General features: G+C 51.3%; 11 protein-coding genes across 11 annotated transcripts; 4 read left to right on the forward strand and 7 right to left on the reverse strand.

The window, feature by feature from the left end:
• Window positions 1-602: 602 nt before the first annotated feature.
• On the reverse strand, window positions 603-1,076 carry N7468_007577 (putative quinol monooxygenase; the record flags this gene model as incomplete). Its single annotated transcript, XM_058476873.1, has 2 exons — window positions 603-728; window positions 909-1,076. 2 exons carry the CDS (start codon window positions 1,074-1,076, stop codon window positions 603-605), a joined length of 294 nt encoding a protein of 97 aa, XP_058329763.1.
• Window positions 1,077-1,511: 435 nt separating this feature from the next.
• Window positions 1,512-2,588, reverse strand: N7468_007578 (aldo/keto reductase; the record flags this gene model as incomplete). The annotated part of the gene is made up of 3 exons (XM_058476874.1): window positions 1,512-1,865; window positions 1,933-2,278; window positions 2,329-2,588. The coding sequence occupies 3 exons, from the start codon at window positions 2,586-2,588 to the stop codon at window positions 1,512-1,514; spliced, it is 960 nt and encodes a 319-aa protein (XP_058329764.1).
• Window positions 2,589-2,913: 325 nt separating this feature from the next.
• On the reverse strand, window positions 2,914-5,023 carry N7468_007579 (Zn(II)2Cys6 transcription factor; the record flags this gene model as incomplete). The annotated part of the gene is made up of 3 exons (XM_058476875.1): window positions 2,914-4,654; window positions 4,723-4,826; window positions 4,874-5,023. 3 exons carry the CDS (start codon window positions 5,021-5,023, stop codon window positions 2,914-2,916), a joined length of 1,995 nt encoding a protein of 664 aa, XP_058329765.1.
• A 424-nt stretch (window positions 5,024-5,447) lies between these two features.
• Window positions 5,448-6,460, forward strand: N7468_007580 (dihydrodipicolinate synthase family protein; the record flags this gene model as incomplete). The annotated part of the gene is made up of 2 exons (XM_058476876.1): window positions 5,448-5,906; window positions 5,969-6,460. The coding sequence occupies 2 exons, from the start codon at window positions 5,448-5,450 to the stop codon at window positions 6,458-6,460; spliced, it is 951 nt and encodes a 316-aa protein (XP_058329766.1).
• A 379-nt stretch (window positions 6,461-6,839) lies between these two features.
• On the reverse strand, window positions 6,840-7,808 carry N7468_007581 (uncharacterized protein; the record flags this gene model as incomplete). Its single annotated transcript, XM_058476877.1, has 1 exon — window positions 6,840-7,808. The coding sequence occupies one exon, from the start codon at window positions 7,806-7,808 to the stop codon at window positions 6,840-6,842; it is 969 nt and encodes a 322-aa protein (XP_058329767.1).
• Window positions 7,809-8,431: 623 nt separating this feature from the next.
• Window positions 8,432-10,233, forward strand: N7468_007582 (uncharacterized protein; the record flags this gene model as incomplete). Its single annotated transcript, XM_058476878.1, has 6 exons — window positions 8,432-8,650; window positions 8,710-8,952; window positions 9,044-9,421; window positions 9,475-9,767; window positions 9,812-9,830; window positions 9,886-10,233. 6 exons carry the CDS (start codon window positions 8,432-8,434, stop codon window positions 10,231-10,233), a joined length of 1,500 nt encoding a protein of 499 aa, XP_058329768.1.
• Window positions 10,234-10,731: 498 nt separating this feature from the next.
• Window positions 10,732-11,820, forward strand: N7468_007583 (uncharacterized protein; the record flags this gene model as incomplete). Its single annotated transcript, XM_058476879.1, has 4 exons — window positions 10,732-10,875; window positions 10,929-10,944; window positions 10,998-11,076; window positions 11,133-11,820. 4 exons carry the CDS (start codon window positions 10,732-10,734, stop codon window positions 11,818-11,820), a joined length of 927 nt encoding a protein of 308 aa, XP_058329769.1.
• A 182-nt stretch (window positions 11,821-12,002) lies between these two features.
• Window positions 12,003-12,182, reverse strand: N7468_007584 (uncharacterized protein; the record flags this gene model as incomplete). Its single annotated transcript, XM_058476880.1, has 1 exon — window positions 12,003-12,182. The coding sequence occupies one exon, from the start codon at window positions 12,180-12,182 to the stop codon at window positions 12,003-12,005; it is 180 nt and encodes a 59-aa protein (XP_058329770.1).
• A 270-nt stretch (window positions 12,183-12,452) lies between these two features.
• On the reverse strand, window positions 12,453-13,606 carry N7468_007585 (uncharacterized protein; the record flags this gene model as incomplete). The annotated part of the gene is made up of 3 exons (XM_058476881.1): window positions 12,453-12,854; window positions 12,907-13,095; window positions 13,151-13,606. The coding sequence occupies 3 exons, from the start codon at window positions 13,604-13,606 to the stop codon at window positions 12,453-12,455; spliced, it is 1,047 nt and encodes a 348-aa protein (XP_058329771.1).
• Window positions 13,607-14,450: 844 nt separating this feature from the next.
• On the forward strand, window positions 14,451-16,079 carry N7468_007586 (MFS general substrate transporter; the record flags this gene model as incomplete). The annotated part of the gene is made up of 2 exons (XM_058476882.1): window positions 14,451-14,753; window positions 14,805-16,079. The coding sequence occupies 2 exons, from the start codon at window positions 14,451-14,453 to the stop codon at window positions 16,077-16,079; spliced, it is 1,578 nt and encodes a 525-aa protein (XP_058329772.1).
• Window positions 16,080-16,364: 285 nt separating this feature from the next.
• N7468_007587 (flavin reductase family protein) lies at window positions 16,365-17,445 on the reverse strand (the record flags this gene model as incomplete). The annotated part of the gene is made up of 2 exons (XM_058476883.1): window positions 16,365-17,137; window positions 17,436-17,445. The coding sequence occupies 2 exons, from the start codon at window positions 17,443-17,445 to the stop codon at window positions 16,365-16,367; spliced, it is 783 nt and encodes a 260-aa protein (XP_058329773.1).
• Between the last annotated feature and the right edge of the window lie 1,353 nt (window positions 17,446-18,798).

The raw sequence follows: 18,798 nt of genomic DNA on the forward strand, positions 1-18,798 counted from the left end.
CCCCCTTTCCGATACTTACCACCGCACGAACATGTTCACGGAGAACCTCACCGCAGCTCCTAGAGCATAAGGTGGGTTCCTTTCCCTTAATGTTCTTTTTTGCAGAACCTGCATCTCACAGTTCGCCACCGGATACCCCGTTGCTGTCGGTTTGGCCCGTCGCTCTCAGCTCCGTGCAGCTGCTTTGTACTTAACCGATCTGGGAGGGCCTTGCACGTATCGACGTAGGAGGCTTTGCAGATAGCTTAGCTAGGCTAGTGCAATTTAATGGATGGAACCCATCAAGGATGGGATAGCGCGTAATTGGTTTCCTGCGCAATAAGCCTGGCAAAATAGAACCTCAGCAGTAGAGTTGGTCGTTATAATGGGAGACCATCTTAGGACTCTTGCATTAGGTCTTCTACATGAAGTCGTCGCAGAAAATTTTTAGATTTGGCACGTAGTGTAGTATTGGTGGCCCAAAGGGAAAGAAAAAGACAAAACCCCCGCTTATTATAATAGGTATCAAATAATCGCACATGTTGAACAGAGGTATCCTACTCCGTGTTGCCCGTAAATGCCAGCCAAAGAAAAAAAAAAGACCCAACACCAATATTTTCCCGCTAATGATCCTTCACTGTGTAATATGGCGCGCCCACTCGGTTGAAAATCTTGAATTCTCGAGGCTTGATGAACATTGGCTCTGTTGCTGCCAGGTAGTCTTTGTAGTAGTCCTTGGTCATTTGGTCCTGTGAGTCGAAGTTAGCCTCTGCGCCTCGAGATGCGCCCATTTGTGTTGTCTGTTCAATTCCGCACAGATCCGCTTACTTCTACAAACCATTCGACTGTGGCCGACCTGTTCGAATCGAGAATCAGCACGTGCCTGTAGAGGTCGGGGGCGCAATTGGGGCCAAATACCAGTTTTCCACCCAGCTGATAGTCCCCGGTTCTTTCGGGTCTTGGTATACCTCGAGAAACCGGCACTCGGGCTCCTTGATGATGGCATCATGGGTGGGCTTGAAGTATTTGAAGAACTTGTCGACATCTTTCGAGTTGATGTAGATCTTCTGGTGGAGACTGAATCCGGGGCCTGGCATCATGGCGATTGCGGATCGGTCGGATTGTTTGACCCAGTTGGTATTGGTTTTCCGGAGTCTTTTGCTTGCAATTGGAATTGGAAACGCCGTCAGGGAATTTCTGTGGTGGAATTGGAGTTGTGTCTCTTTCAAAGTCCAGTGTAGGAACTGATAGGTTTTAAATAGGTGGAGTTACATTTAAGAGATCCTCGTGGTCAACCGATACTAAGGACTTCGTATGGCGGTTCCCTCACGACCGAAGCTGAAACCGGCCCCATTGATCGACCTTCATGATTGCTGCTTACTGTCGAAGGGGGCCGCTTCCAACGACTCAATTTATTTTTATTCCCGAGCAGACGGGAAAGGATGCAAAACGTGGCAACGCGAGCCAACTGCCAAAGATCCTAAGCGGACTAGTCCGTCTCGATCCTTCCCTCTAGGGCATATTCAATGGCTTCAGATGGCCTGGACCCCCAGTGGACGGTACGCTTCCTCGAGGAGAGCAACCTCGGTGGGTGTCAGCGTGACTTGTAGGGCCTCCACTGCAGCCTCAATCCTGTGCACACTGTTCAGGCCAACGACCGGACATGCTCCCTTCTGCAGTAACCAGCATATCGCAACCGACCCCATCCCACACCCTTTCCTCCGCGCTATCTCCTCGACGCGCCGCACGATGCATTCATTGGCATCGCCAACAAACCATCTTTTAGTTTTCAGATCCTGGTCCGCGCGGGTCGACTTCTCCTGCCACGGTCGAGCCAGTAACCCCCGGGCCAACGGACTCCAGGGCACCAGCCCAACGCCCTCCGCCTGGCAAAAGGGATTCATCTCCCTCTTCTTCCCGGCATAGTAGATTGTACAGACCCTGCATGCTCACGAACGGCGTCCACCCGTGCATCTTGGCCGTGTATTGCAGCCTCGCGAACTCCCAGCAGTGCATGCTCGACGCCCCCAAATAGCGCACCTTCCCCACTTGCACCAGGTCATGCAAAGCTCGCATGATCTCCTCGCCTGGCGTCTCGGAGTCGAACCGGTGGAGCTGGAGCACGTCGATATAGTCAGACTGCAGCCGCCGCAGTGACCCCTCCACCGCATCGAAGATGTGCTTGCGGCTGAGGCCCATCTGGTTGACCAGCGGCCCGTCGTTGGTCGCCGGCTGCGGGCGCGCGTCAGGGTCGTCTTCCAGCACCGGGTAGTAGATCTTGGTCATGATCACCACTCGGCTGCGGGGATGGAGTATGCGGTCAATGCGTTGCCGATGATGGCCTCCGACCGACCGTTGGAGTAGGTGTTCGCGGTGTCAAACGTGTTGATCCCCATGTCGTAGGCTTTCTTGATCAGCGGTAGAGATTGCGCTTCGTCGAGCACCCACGGCGAGCCCTCCCAGTTGGGGTTGCCATAGCTCATGCAGCCGAGAATGATACGAGAAACTTTCAGCCCGCTATTTCCTAGTCGCTGGTACTGCATGCGCGGCTTGTCCGGTTCTGGGGCATGGCTGCCGGTGCTTGCTATCGGTTGTGATGATGGATCCATTAGCGGCGTCGAAGGATTACGACCTCGTGAAGCTTTGGCTACTCTGTACGTGGTACAGAATTTAGTGTTGGAATTTGATTTTCTTTGCTTTCTCTTTTAGTCTTCTCTTTTTGGGGGTTGCTTTTATACGTCCTTTTCGGCCCCCGCCCAGGTCATCGGCACTCTCTCCGCGCCTTTTATAGGGCAGGCCGGACGTACAGATTCCGAAGCCCTTTAGTTCTATTCGAACGATGCTAGCCTCCCTTTTTCCCAATTACGAGAACCCCATCCATGCAGCATGGAACGACGGCGCGGAGAATTTGATTTGCGTTACGAACTAGCGAATCTAAGTCATCCCGTTTGACATCATGCCCGGAAACGTAAACTCTCCGAAATCAGCTAGCAAAAAGTCATCCACAGGAGTCACCAGTGTCTCCCCTGGAAATGAAAAGGGTCCAGGGGCTGGATGGATTTGGCCCTGAAGATGTGGCGTCTGGTAGTCCATGGGGTGGGTCGACCCCGGTAGTGAGGGAACTAGGTGCCCGCCCTCTCGTTGCAGCGAACCCACACATTCGTGGAGCTTCCGGGTCAGCCCAGGCGTCATTCGACAAATCGGATGCTGGTGGATGCTCGGCGTATCCTGGAAAAGCTCCAGGACCTTCCGGATAAGCTCGCAGTCCTGCGCGGGCGAAATCGAGAGCTGCGCGTGGTAGTTCTTCGTCGCTTCCAGCAGGAAATGCCCGGCAAAGGCAATCATGATGTGGAAGTAGTGCGGCATGCCGACCAGGCTGTGGCGAAGTTGCTCCTCGTGCAGGATCATCTCGAAAATTGCCACCGCAGCTTCGTGGGCCATGCCTGCTGCCGTGATGAAATGCGGCGGGATGGCTTCTCCGTTGAGTCCCTTAAACACCTGGTGTCCCAGGTACAATTTTCCGAAGTGGTAGTGCAACTGTAGACCCCGTTTGGGAAAGTCGCCGATGTAAGGGTCGGGCTTGAATATGGCGGAGAACCGGTTGAACCACCGGTCAAGCTGACGTGAATAGTGAATGATTTGGTTTGCAAGCGATTGGGGTACGCGGGTTTCTTGGTCTGATCCAAGCAAATCGCGCACTTGGCTCATGATCACCAAGAGCGCGACCTGCGAGATAAGCCGAACGTCGGAGTCCGTTGTGTCGTCTCTAGTTAAGAAGCTTTCCCAGTTCAGAGCAATCTCTTTGTCGCTCCGCAATAGAGGATCCCAATTGTGGAGAATAGAGAGATGTTGGTCGGAGATGAATATTAGGTACCACAGTCGTACTTTGTCCTTCATGGCCGATACTTCAGTTGGCCCAGGGGGTTGGCCACCCGGGCTGGCTAGTAGCTTGGGGTCCACCGAGCTTGATAGATGATTGAAGCTACGGTGTAACCTCATATCAGCTGCGCGCCGGACGGCATCACTAGATAGGATTCTTGACGCATCAGAAAGCCAGAAGGAGCTGATGCACAAGGCTCGTACATATTCTAGATCATGCTTTTCAAACACCGATCGGGACATAAGTCGACGAAATTCTCGATTGCACGCTTCGTACACCGACTGACCATGTGGGTCCTGTAGTGCTGAAACTGTACAAATGGCCGCAAATAACAAAGGTGATGTGGTCCGTAGTTGCTGCAAGCTCTGGTACCCGCTGCAGATTCCATACAGGTAGGGATCCAGTTTTGTAAAGTACCGCTCGACGAGAGATTCTCTTACATTCAAATCGATAATCCCTTTGGCCACTAAATCCTGGGGCGGGTGGTGGGCCCGTGGTCGGGTGGTGCTACCGGGCGTGTGCTCGGAAGATCCAGGGCTACCGAGTTTCGCAATGTCCAGATACGTATCGATTGGAGCTTGCACTGCAGACGGGGTATCGGGCGGCGAGATCTCGCAGCCGTCAAGATCTTCCGTGTCTCGTTCTAGCTCTTCATTCACATCAGCTTTGCTTTGAACCCGCGGCTCTGCAATGGTCGATTCCAACGGCTTTGGTTGAGGCAAGCTAAGATGTTGGCAGATATTGATTAAAGCTTCGTGGACATTTCGGATGTCGCGTTGCAGGATATCTGTATTCCTGGAGATGCTCAAGCGTCAGCATTCGCCGTTGGGGCCCAATCTGAGCCGCGCACTACAGAAACATACTTCACTTCTTCCACCAATGACTGAAGGCTCTTGTTCAAAACACACGATAGTCCTCGACGCCGGCATCGAGTACAAGGTGGGCCCTCGGACATGTCACATTTGATCTGGCGGCTAATCAGTCTTGGCCCCAGCAGCACTATGCATCACCCACCTTTTGCTTCCTACAGGCTCCACAGGCTGTGATTTTGCGGGTGATCCCCGGCAGGACATCCATCACGCTTAGGTCCTTCCCATGTAGATCGCCCGAGTCCGGCAAGGCATCCGATGTATTCTCGGCCGATGTCCGTTTCCTTTTGGTCATGGTGTAGGACTAAACGGTGTGAAAGAGAAGCAAGCACGGGGAGTATCCCGAGGGGCTTTTATCAAAGCCGTCGAAGAGGGGAAGAACTATGTGCCACACTGGAGGAAGAATCCCCTGAACCCCATTCGCTAGGAGCTCATCCGCCCAAGCGGGACCACCTGATGCACGATGCACTGAACCGGTATGGATCGTCTCTTCCCCGGAAGCTCCCCCACATTATCCACGAGGGCTCATTGGGGTTGCTGGCAACCCCCGCATCAGTGGAAAAGACTCCGGCGCGGAAATGTCGGAGAGACGCCGAGATGACTGGAATCCATGGTTGACGCACCGAGTGATGGCTTGGTCTATAAGGCGATTGGCCTCTGGTTAACAGCCATATAGAGAGAGTTTAGCGGTTCTCTGCGAAGAACGGAGAACACATACCATGACATCCACGCTCGCTGCTAAATCCAAGCCTGTTCCTCCAGGCGTTTATGTCCCGGTCATCTCCCTGTACAAGGCTACCCCGCGGCAGGAAATTGACTACGATGCTTCCTACAAGTTCTTCCAGCACTTGGTCCGTGGAGGCGTAGATGGTCTCGTCCTAGCAGGAACGAATGCAGAAGCAGCCCTTTTAGCTCCAGAGGAACGGAGAGAACTGATCAAGGTCGCAAAGAAGGCGACTGCAGATGCTGGCCGCCCACAAGTTCCAATAGTCGCAGGGATTAGTGGACAATCGACCAATGAGTCCATTCGCCTGGCCGAAGATGCTCTGGGCGCGGGCGCAGATTTCGGCTTGCTGCTGCCGCCCAACTACTGGGCCAAGGCAGTCACAAAGGAGGTGATCTTGAGCTTCTATCGCGAAGTGGCTGACGCAACGGCACTTCCGGTCATTATCTACAGTGTGAGCTATCTCCTTCGCCTCGTTACGGCCGCAGACGATTAATTCTTCGCTGGTTTTACTAGTTCCCCGCTGTCTGCAACGGCATCGACTTGAATTCCGATACCATGTCCGAACTCGCGCAACATCCCAATATTGTTGGAGTGAAATTGACCTGCGGCAATGCTGGAAAAGTGACTCGACTCTCCGAGGAATACACCCACAAGCAGTTCGCCGTCTATGCGGGCTCATCGGACTGGTTGATCCCCTGTCTTGCAGGTGGCGGAGGTGGCTGTGTGACGGGCATCGCAAACATCTTCCCCAAGAGTGTCGCTAAGCTGTACTCATTATGGAACGGGGGCAGGCTCGAGGAGGCGAAGAAATTACAGGGTCTGGTCGCCCAAGCGGAGAAGGCGTGCAAGGAGGGCATTGCACTCACCAAATACACGGCCTTCCATTTCGCGGGTCCTCATGCTGGATTAATGAACCCAAAGACCTTTTGGCCCCGAAAGCCATATGCCCCCATTGGTGCTGACAAGGCTGCGTGGGGGGGAGAAGGTTATGCAGCACTTGGTTGAGGTGGAAAACGGCTTGCCTGATGCTTCTTAGCCGTTGAGCTGGTCAGGAATGAAGACCATTAGACACGAACACTGCAAAGAGTTTAGATTATTGTTCAATTTATTCCAACTATATGGCCCTCTCGTTATCAACTGAAATCGCACAGGCTTAGCAGGATGCTGATCCTGGCCTCTACAGGGCAGATTCCCGGCAGGCTTAACGAGGCTGCCCATTGCCAGTCGCGGGCGTCAATCAAGTTGGTCAAGAATTCCGCTTGGTTGTACTAGGTTCTTTCCGTTGGAATCATGTGAATAATCTGGAGTCAATCTGTATAGGGCTTCTTCGATCATATATCTGATAGTCATTTGGAAATCTATGCTCGCATTCATTCGCTTGGTATCACTGGAAGAAATCTTCTCCTAACCTGACGTACTTGATCCGCTGCCTCCAGAAAGTGTAGGCGATATGGATCGTACCATCGTCCTGGACGAGAATACTTGGGTAAGATAACTCTCGATTGAGCTTCTTCTCACTATTATTAGTCAAACAGTAACCGTCTCCGTCTTCCAGCGTCTTCCATGCCCAATTGGCCCCATTATCGTCACTCCAAGCCACGTTGAGAGGTGCCCGCGGGGCACCCCAAAACGCGTCTTTTCCGTGTTTACTTGCTTGATTGGCGCGAGTATCTTTGCCGTCGCTGATATCATCGTAGAGGCCATCGCGACGTCCAAGAGCGTCCTTCTTCGAGGAATGATTGTACACAAGCACCACTCTCCCTGAGGGTAAAACGCCAAAACAAACTCCGGAGTTGGGATTTGGCAGAACTGTAGGCACGGGTACACTCCAGTTGATACCGTCAGGTGATGTCGATGAATATATATTGTCAGCCCATCGGCTTCGGTACAAGCCGAGGTATGTTCCATTCTTCAACTGCTGGATATTCATGTGCACGCAACCATAGCTGTCCGGAATCTCTTTTTCGCTCCAATTTTGCCCCTCATCCCGGGAGATTCGAATGCACGATATGTCATCGTTTCCAAGCCATCTTGTACCTGGCTCTGCTCTGCATTTGAAGGTAGGGACCACCCAGGCTCCGTCCTGGAGCACAACGACCGGTTGGCGAATGAAGGTGCCCGGTTCGCTAAAAAGCACGCTAGGCTCAGACCAGGTTGACCCATTATCTTGAGATATTTGTTGCTTCACAATGGCCGAATCTTGGTTTCCTGCGTCCTGGGATGTATAGAGCAATCGGATTTCTCCTGACGAAGGGACGCGAAAGAGGACTGGGTTTTGCTCGCTTCGTGTGTGGTCGTGCGTCATTTTCACCGCTGGGCTCCAGATATTCTGCCCTTTCTCGAGCCGCGACATGTATATGCAGATGTCTGGCCGCCCTTCAATGCTTCCTCCAAACCAGGCACATAGCAAATCTCCATTTGGCAGAAGGAGAAGATTGGAAGCATGGCATTGTGTGGTGAGGGCGGGAATGTAGGCTTCGGCATACGATGGGCCCTTGCGTGGAAGGTGCTGAAGATGAGGGTTGAAACCGGGGGGCCTCGAGAGTCATTGCTTCAGCCATAGTGACTTGGACGGGGACTGATTGGAACCGGGGGACTGACTGCTGAAATCAAAATGGCAACGAGTTGAAGTGGCATGTTAGCTCTTATCTTATCGGACGTGTTCCCACGATGTCCTCAAGCTCCACATCGGTGAGCTCGCAGATATCGGTTTGGTCCCCGAGCCCTGGCCAACAATGGATATCGACCGGCATACAGACCGACCCCAGATCAAGCCGGAGCTCCACTTCTCCACTTCCCCACGGGGGTTGGGGAGAATTGTCAAAGCGCTGAAAGCTTTATTTCTGCGTGATGTCTACAGCGGCCCCTTGGTACTAGGTTCGTGGATTCGCTTTCCGTTGAGGTGCAGTATCCATCCTCCACGCAGCCTATATTCAGCAAGAAACACTTTTGATATATTTCGCAAAGTCCATCCCAATGGCAGGAGGAACCAGCATTTGGATCAGCAATGAAGCAAAGACCGATCCAAAGGCCATATTTAATCTCAGGCTTCTTTTCCTTCTTGTATCTGTTGCATGGGGTGGATCATTCTATGGGTTCGATACAGGAAATATCGGTGGTATTCTTACCCTTCCTTCTTTTCAGAATGCCTTTGGTCTGAACAAGATGTCTCAAAATGATCTGGATGATCGTAAGGTACGACCATGCTTGTATTTGCTTCGTGTCCAATTGTACTCTAACATACCAGAATACAGGGTACTATTGCGTCGATGCTCGCTGCCGGTGGCTCGGCCGGTGCCTTGCTTGCAGCTCCAACATCTGATTACCTCGGCCGCAAGTGGTCTGTCTTCGGTTGGGGCTTTGTTTTCGTTATAGGAGCAGCGATGCAGATGGTCGCCGATTACGACGTCCTTCTGGGTGGTCGCTTTGTGGCTGGTATGGGCGTGGGTGCATCCTCAATGCTTACTCCTCAGTTCCTGGCCGAGAACTCCCCCCAAGTCGGTTCGTGGGTCAATGACGGCCACCTACAATTTAATGATTGTTACATCGCTCATGTTGGCATTTTGGGTCAATTATGGCGTTTCAAAGTGGGACTGGCCGGGAGTGGAACACGATGACACGCAGTGGCGCACGGCGATGGGGATCCAGATCATTCCTGGTGCACTGATGTGCTTGATGATCCCATTCGTGCCTGAAACACCTCGCTGGCTGATCAACCATGGCCGGTCTGAGCAAGGGCTGAAAAACATTTGCAAATTGAGGAAGTTGCCCGCGGACCATGAGTATATTCAGACCGAGTTTAGCGAGATCGAGGCCCAAGTGAGGCACGAACAAGAATGCTTCGCTGGCCATAGCTACTGGGTGGTGATGAAAGATATCTTCACCTCGAGAAACAACTTCCAGCGCTTCTTCCTGGCAGTGATGCTGTTCCTCTTCCACAAATTCACTGGAACGGATTCTATCAACGTTTGTTCGCCCACGTTCGTTTTGTGCCGCACGATATATTGACGATATTACAGTATTATGCCCCCGAAATCTTCGATTTAATCGGAGTTTCTGGTGGTTCAACTACCTTACTCGACACTGGTATCTATGGTGTCGTGAAGACTGTGACCACTATATTCTACGTCGGGTACCTGGTTGACCGCATCGGTCGGCGCGTTCCTCTCTTGGTCGGTGCCACAATGCAAGCGACGTGCATGCTATACCTCGCCCTTTATTTGCGATTTGCAGACACGAGCGCAACTACCGTGGGCGGAACACCTGCTGGGGGTATAGTAGGGATTGTCGCAATCTATATCTACGCCTTCGGGTGGTCGTTTGGCCATTCAGTAGCCTGCTATGTTGTCGCGGCAGAAATATTCCTACGAGAATCGTGAGTGCAACTCTACTGGTATCTCTTTCTTTAAACAAGTCTAACATCTACATAGCGGTCCTTCTGTATGGCATTTTGCTTCTTCATTAACTGGATCGTTGATTACGGCATTACTCGTGCCACCCCCAACATGATCACTGAAATGGGGTGGGGCGTCTTTCTCTTGTACGCAATGCTCACGTATCTCGGCGTGATCTTCATATACTTCTGCCTTCCCGAAATGAAGGGACGATCTATTGAAAGTATGGATAATCTGTTCGAGCGGCCACTTTGGACAATGTGGCGACATGCCTACCCAACAGAAGAAGAGAAAGTTCGATCCGATGTCTTGGATAATATTGTGACGGGGAAACAGGATGATGATGCTAAGAGAGCTGACGTGGAGCATCTCGAGACTGCCTGATCACACTCGTGTATTGAATTAAATCATCGAATGTCAGCGCCAGTTCCGACGGTCTATACTAGTAGTAATTGCTCCCATTCCACTAGCAATCTCTAAGTTAGGTATACTATCGTGAGCTACAGCCCATGTCTACTTCAAGTGCTATTGGCGACCGTAGAGGATGCGGCTAGTCCGGTGGGCTCTTCTTTGTGGACGGAATATCTTCCAACAACGTCCCGATGGAGCCTCACATTTTTTCCTCCCAAGAGGCTTTAGAATGATATCTCTTTATTCGAGGTGGTTTGTATGCTCTCAGCCTTAAAATGAAGCAAATTTCCGGGCAGGCATTGTAGATCGGAGTAGCTCCGGCGTTCGTCGATGAGGGGAGAGACTCCATCGGCGGGATTCTCTCCGAGTTCTAATTCCCCCATCATGCGGCAGATAATAGCAGTCGAATTCCATCGTCATTATAAAAGTAAATTGAATCGTCGATCTTTTAGGGGGCATTTGGCGGACGAGATGTCTCAGAAAATTCAAAACAAGAAGTTCACGCTAAACACCGGGGCTCAGATTCCGGCCATTGGGTTTGGAACATGGAAAGCAGGGCCTGGAGAAGCCGGGGCCGCTGTCCAAGCAGCATTTGAAGCGGGATACAGACATTTTGTAAGTTTCCCTTGCTTCAATCTTCCAAATTGTCAAGCTGATCGTCAAACCAGGACTGCGCACCGCTTTGTGCGTGTACCAAGGATTTAATGGTTGACAAACCCGGCTGACCAGAATTTCAGATGGAAACGAGGCCGAAATTGGCGAAGTCTTCAAAACCATAGACGTGCCTCGAAATGAATATTTCGTGACAACAAAACTGTATGCACATCAGCCTTTTGAATCGCTACATTTACTGACGTACAATTTCATTCAAGCTGGTCGTCCGACCACCGTCGTATCATGTCCGCGCTTCAAAAGTCCCTCGATGACTTACGACTAGACTATGTTGACCTTTACTTGATGCACTGGCCTGTGACTCTTCCTGGGTCCAGACCAGACACATATGGGAAAGAGGATCGGACGATTCATGACCCGGAGTGGGATTTTACCGATACCTGGCGTGAGATGGAGAAGCTGCTAGAGACAGGGAAAGTTCGCGCGATTGGTGTTGCGAATTTCTCGACAGTGAATTTAGCGAAGCTGCTCAAGAGCTGTACGGTGGTTCCTGCTGTCAATCAGACCGAAATCCAACCTCTGCTGCCCCAGACAAAGCTGAATGCCCTCTGCTCTTCTAAGGGAATCCATCAAACCGCTTTTGGACCCCTTGGCGGTAGTGGGAGCACGCTCCACGAGAATCCCGTGGTGAATAAAATTGCAGAGAAGAGAGGCTGCAGCTCTGGTAACGTGTTATTGAGCTGGGGAATTCGCAAAGGGTGGAGCGTCATCCCGAAGAGTACCAAGCCAGCTCGAATTGCGGCGAACCTACACCAAACTTTCCACATGGATGATCAAGAAATAGCGGAGATTGATAGCTTGGTCAACGTACTTGGCGGCAAGCGCTTCAATCGTCCAAATTGGGGCACGGTGATCTTCCACGACGATGAAGGGGAAAATGTGCAATGAATACGTTAGTCATTGAAAGTTATAATGAATGACATTTTCTGAACATTCTCCTTCGAGGAAATCTAGGTCTTAATAATTTATTTGGTGAACAGAGGGGAGATCTTATAGCTAGCTCTCTTACTGGCGCCCAAAGATCGCGATCATCGATTCGGAGGTAGCCCTCCATGACAGGATTTATATAGCTAGGAGGCGAATCTTCCCTTGTTTTCTTCCAGCCATTGCTCTAACCTGATAGCAGTTTTACCGGTCCACTTCTGGAAATTTCCAATGTTCTTCTGGTATTCCGGAGTTGTTCGCACATCACCCCTGGGCCCCTTCAGTGCATCACAGAACCACTCAGCTGCCTCTTTGGACAGGCCCATTTTCTGTGACTCTCCTACAACTTGCGCCCTGGTTAGGGCTATCACTTTGATAACTTTGCCCAAAGCCGTCGCAACCAAACCGAACATGTCTCCAATTGGGCAAAATAACACTGGACGGGGGGAGGGTGGATTTGGTTCAAAGTACAACCTCCCCTTTTTTAGGCTTTCGGTTATGGAGGAAGCTACACCCACTCATTACGTTGCTATAGTCATACTTAGAGACTGGTACATTGGTGTATAAAATCGTACAACCCGCAATTTCTTCCCCATTTACTTAGAGGATTTCAAGATCAAATCTACCTCATCATCCGCCACCTCAAGAGCATGCTGAGCAGCAAATTCTGGGGCCCATCCAATCTTACACGCATTATTTGGGGTCAGTGTGCAGCTACCTCCCAGATGTACCGATACCGCTTCCTTGGGGCACCCTAAAGCCTCGCCCATTGCTTGCAGAGCGGCATCATCAGCTACCTCAACGGAATCGCTTTTCACGACCCCACGCTTAGCAAGCCCTTTGGCCATTGCGCGATAAAGATCATCCCACACGATGGGCCCACTGGAAGCCAAGTAATAACCGTTCTTTCCGTGTGCAATATTTTTGCCAGATAGAATGTTTCGCATGATCTCGAGGTAGAGTCTTGTGTTGTCAATAACATGACACACCGGCCATGACTGTTCTGGTGAGCAAACCTCGGCCCCAGCACAAGGACGGGGAATCGCTTACATATATCTCCTGGTCTGGTCTATACACCTGTTCAAGTTTTCTGGCTGCGTTGACGATGGCCACAGTCTGGATGGAGATAGGGTTGCCGAATCCTTCGCCTCGGCCGTACACAATACAAGGCACAAAAATGTAGCTCCGCACTCCATGGGCCTCCGCTGTTTCAATTACAGCATTATTTGTTGCAACCGCCTATTCCATGTTAGAACTTACAATGGTAAGTTAGGTAGATCAGTTGAATACTCACCATTTGCATGGGAGGAAACGCAGGCTTTGCTGACTTCTGGAAATCGTATAGCTGCGGGTCATCATCGTGCAGGGGTCGATCGTGCGGAAGCCCAGCATGGCTGCTAAATATCTTCGCACCAGAAGTATGCAGAAAATGGACGTCTTTCCCCGTTTGTTTCTTGACCTCTGCCAAAGCTCTGATCATTGGCAGCTGAGCTTTTGACGTCAATGCATCGATCAGAAAAAAGATGACACTAATCTCGTTATCGACGATGCCAGACTTAATCTCCGCCTCATTCTTGAGGCTAAAAGCCAGGGGCTCAGCGCCATATTGCTTCACTGCCTCACCTTGTTCGGGCGTGCGAACCAAGGCAAACAGCTTCTGGTAGGCCGGAAGCCCCGCACCACCCCAGCGGGCCAGGAGGGTGCCGCCCAGATATCCCGATGCGCCTGTGATGAGAATGTTGTGAGACATTGCAGCTTTCTGGCAAAAAGAAATGGAGCACTGCAGGCTTTAAAGGTGTCGGAAACCTCCTCTCAGCGCTCTAGTGTTCGTCAGATTTAGGTTTGTAAGCAAGCCTAATTTCTTATGAATCATATCCAATCAATCGCTCACCGAGAGGGTTTCTTTTGATATATGCTTACTGTTCGATATGCGGATGTATGTGTTCTACACTATGGCCTGAAGACAGATTTATCCGACCGCATGGGGATCCAGTCTTATCTCGAGAATGTTCTATAAGTACTACCCCACGGATAGGAATCATGCTGTCTCCGACAGATCGTGCTTACAATACTAGCAACTCCAGACGGTCTCAGAGGCTCCAACTAATCCTTAGAAGATAGGTACACAATATGTACTTGAATATAGGGGAATCTTATTTCTCGCATGGTGATTTTTTACGCTTTCGAGCTTTTTCTCGTCCTGTCTTAATGGTGAGCACGCCCGGGAATTACATCGCCGGCACCGGGTTCGATGATCCGCCAGGCTACATGCACAGTCTGTGAGGGCAGACCACAAGATATAGCCCCAAAGTCGAAAGACGTGAAATGAATTACCGCAATATCGTTCACAGTAATTAAGTTATTTGAAGCTCTCGACTAGTGGGCAAAGTGCTTGAATGAGTGGTGACAGCGGTTGAGGACATATCCCGGTTCCGGGCCGGTCGCGGCATCCTGTATGGCCGCTAAAGGATTTTCCCTGCCATTCAAAAAATTCATAAATACGTGTAGTCAATCAGCTCATGAACTCGCCGAGTACAAAAGCTCTGGAGCCCCGTTTGCTAGTCTTTGGCTCGTGAACCAGCCCCAGGAATATCATGAATCCGACTCAACAATCAGCACCAGATACGCCGGCCGGGGAGAAGGAAACGAGCGACCCCACCCCAGGCTCGCATGCGAAAGATGAAGAACAACCGACAGTGCCTCGAAGTGGAACCCCTAAGCATGTGGAATTCTCAGTTTTTACTGTGAATCAGAGGAGAGCGATGGTGACGGTTGGCTCTCTTGCCGCCTTCTTCTCGCCTCTCTCGTCCAGCATCTATTTCCCGGCGTTAGATACGATTGCCACAGCATTGAGCGTTTCTACTTCGAAAATCGATATCACGGTTACAACATATCTAGTATGCACTCCGCCCATCGTCTCGTGGATAATTGGCTGATTATTTCATCAGATATTACAAGGAATAGCCCCTATGTTCATTGCCGGTTTCTCAGATGGTGCTGGACGACGACCCGCATACATGATCTGCTTTACAGTTTACCTTGCAGCGAACCTTGGGCTAGGTCTTCAGAACTCTTATGCTGCTCTGGCTGTCTTGAGATGTCTCCAAAGTGCCGGAAGCAGCGGCACTGTCGCATTGGCCAATGGGCTGGTGGGTGACCTGGTCACATCGGCCGATCGAGGTAGCTATATTGCATTTGCCTCGCTTGGCTCAATGCTGGGCCCTTCGCTTTCCCCAATAATTGGCGGCCTGCTCAGCCAGTATCTCAATTGGCATTGGCTCTTTTGGTTTCTTCTTATTTTTGGCGGCATCTTCTTCCTAGCGCTGCTTCTTTTCCTGCCCGAGACTTGTCGAAAGGTTGTAGGCGATGGTTCAGTACCACCGCCTGTTCTGAACACCTCCGTTACTGACCTGATTCGACAAAGGCGAAGAAGCCATAAAGGTCTCACGCCTGACCCGGAAAAGGTTGCGGAGGTTAGAAAGAATTACCGATTACGATTCCCTTCGCCGCTGCCGACTCTGAAGGTGATCCTCGATATTGAAACATCCATTATTCTGTTGACGACCGCGTTGATGTTTGCCTGCTTCTATGCTGTCATGACCGGTGCAACCAGTTCATTCCACGAGGTGTATCATTTCAACAATATTCAAACAGGCCTGATGTATGTCCCCATTGGGGCTGGAGGCGTCGCTTCTGCATTTACAACGGGTCGCCTTCTGGATTGGAACTACCGCAGACACGCCAAACGGGCGGGACTCCCAGTCATCAGGAACGTGCGACAAGATCTTTCCAATTTCAACATCGAACGAGCCAGACTGGAGATTGGGTTGCCCATGTACTATCTGAGTGTGTCTACTGTCATTGCATACGGCTGGGTTCTGGGCATCAAGGTCAACCTGGCAGCCCCCGTGATCCTGCTTTTCCTCTGTGGGTGGTCTTTGAACGCTACGGCGCAAGTCCTGAGTGCGCTCATGGTTGATCTGTGGCCAGGCCGATCTGCTGCTGCCACGGCGGCAAATAATTTTTTCCGCTGTGAGCTAGGTGCTGCCTCGTCGGCTGCGATCACTCCGATGAAAAACGCTATGGGTTGGGGATGGGCGTACACCACATTGGCGCTGATAGCGGTTGTAGTGTCGCCTACATTCTGGTATTTGATGTCGCATGGGATAAAATTGCGACAAAAGCGACTGGCGAAAGAAAAGGCTCGATCAGAGTCTCACTAAAAGCATTAAGAGCCCAACTCCGAGGATTTGGGAAGAATATCGTTTCTGAACATAACTTAAACGCTTTAGGGCCCTAAGTAATATCTGCTTCATGTTCATAAGGCAGCGTATTTGCATAGAAATGCCTATAATACATCTTCGCGATTGATCACCCGTTCATCTTGCCCTAAAGGGGCACACCTTAGAATTTGATCCAACCCATCTAGCGTATTCTGGTGATGCGGATCTAGTGAAAAACTGTCCCTCTAACTCTAGAATAAATCACTTAGATACAGAAGATACCGATCACCACTCAGGACGCTGGAGCTCGAAAATCTCTGTAACGCGACCGTAGGTAATGCCACCCAGTCGGCTAACCGGCTTCAGCACATTCACATCGATAATGGATTGTTCTTCGTTGATGGCATCTTCACGTGCCCAGAAGCGCACGCCCTCGACGATGACCATAGCGCCAGTCTTCTGCCCGGTGGTGCGGCTCTCGAATTCTTTGATATCTTGCAGCTTGGCCTCGACGGAGAAAACCGATTCCTTCACGCGCGGAGGCTTGACAATAGATGTCGGTGCCTGGTGCAGGCCAGAATACTTCCACTCTGATTGGCCGTACGGAGCATTGACCGAGGTGGAGTTAGCAGCCTCGACAAAGTGCTCTGATATGATATTGATGACACATTCTTTAGTCTCGTTCAAGTTCTTCAGGGTGTCCTTGGCCTGCTCCAAGGGACCGGCAAATCCGACGATAAAGGTCGGTGGATCGTGGCACACGACCTGCGAATAGCTAAAGGGTGCCAGGTTGAAGCTTTTCCCGTCGGCCGAGACAGTGCTGACAAGTGCAATGGGACGAGGAACGATGCTGGAAATGAGAAGCTTGTAGTTCAGTGCCGCGGGACGGCCCTCGGCGTAGGGATTGATTTCAATATGGTCCTTCTTCAAGCTCTCTCCGCCGTCGTTCCCGCCATCACCCTGCTTCCAGGCAGGGTTGGGGGTCTTGGTGGTGTTGACCTCGGCGTTGGCACGAAAGTCTGGCCGGGAGGCCTGGACCTTCTCAAATCGGGATGTCGCTTATACATCTTCAATGACTGGGTGATGGTACGAATGGGCGTGCGGGTGTAACAGTGGAGAGATGGTCGATTTGCACTAGGACTCGAGGGTTAGCTGGCCAGCTCCGCAGAAGATCGGGGCGCTGTGCGTATTATTCCCCGCTCTTGCCACTATGACGGTGTAGACACATACGTGGAAAAGGACACAAAGGTACGGGCTGGGCGAAGGACGCTCACTGCATGCATGGGAGAAATGAATAGCCTTATCGTAATAGCTGGGATGGATGCGGGGGGTTGGAGGGGCAGGTGGGCCTTATACCCACGCACATCCGGAAGTTGCGCCGAATTTCACGGACCGGCGTCTGTACAGTGCGTGGCAGTAAGTGCCGAGTTCTCGGCCCGACAGCTGTTCGCGATCCCGCGGCACGAACCTTTTGGAATGAGAAATTTGAAACCTTGGAAGGAGAAATTTAGAATACGTCATCCTCGATATATAATCACGATCTATATACATCCAGTTCACATTCACCTTCTAGAATGTCTTTGTGGAACATCTCGAGAAAACCTTTCTCCGATGCCGGTCATTGGTGGGATAAGCTTAATAAGGGAAAGGGCATCACTATGACACCATATCGCATCTACGTTATAAACATAGGAGCTTGCGGCTTGACCCCTACTGAGAAAGGAAATTTGATCCCACGGGAAAATCGCCGAATTACGCAGCGTATGCGTCCCCCCTTGAGAGTTTGCGGTTATCATGTCAAGCAACAGTCATAATTACCCCTCCATGTAATCCACTGCATCCACTGCATCCGCCGCGAGGTGCAGCAACACCCTATAGAAGCTCTGGAAATTGGCAGCTGGCGGGATTGGTCGGAGAGTGTGAGTGGGGAAAGCGGACACCGCAAAGCCCAAACAAGCTCCATTGGAGCAAAACGCAACGGGAGCCCCGTTTGAGTTCTGGACACCCCCGGCTTTGCTGGCAAATCTTTCCTCCCAAAGTACCTCGTAGATACATCAGGTCTCATCTTCGCAGGGTCTTTCTAGAATAGCATTAGCGCTCGGCTCCTGCACTGTAGGGACTCAGCAATTCATCCTAGTATGAAATGGGCCGAAAGTACCCCGTACCAGGAACGAGGATCTGATGGACCGTGGGGGGACCCACCTGGGCAAAGATCCCATGACCATCAGATCGTGAAATGTCATGCTGTCCCTGACTTGAGTGGAACCGAAGGACGCTGTCTCGGGGGGAAAAACGGGTAGAATCTGTCAGGTAGAGGGCGGTCAACACTAGCGAGACTCCATAGAATGTTCTTGTGGGAAAAAAAAAATAATTCTTACAGAAAAAATTTCCGAGCCCGCTGGCGATGTATGTATGATATGAGCTTTGTGGAGGCGAACAGTAGCAGCTTATCGTTTTCCCTCCCCTCCTCCAACTTTTCTATTTCCCCTCCTTCGTCTCTCATTCCAATACCAGAGTTACCCCTTCCGATTGGGCTCTAAGGCCGTCCCCCCCCCCTTGTGCTCCCCTCCTTCGGTACTCCCAACTCTCTCATGAGGCGCGCTCTGAATCTTCCTTAACGACCTTGCCCCGCCGCTGGAATCCCGTGTCATAGATCCAAGCACTGCACGACTCGGTCTCTTCTCCTTGGCCACACCACAACAGAGCCCAATGGGTCCTG

Source organism: Penicillium chermesinum (genome assembly GCF_028974085.1).
Source record: "Penicillium chermesinum strain IBT 19713 chromosome Unknown utg000005l:1.0-4115287.0:1.0-4118363.0, whole genome shotgun sequence".
Classification (NCBI taxonomy): Eukaryota; Fungi; Ascomycota; class Eurotiomycetes; order Eurotiales; family Aspergillaceae; genus Penicillium; species Penicillium chermesinum.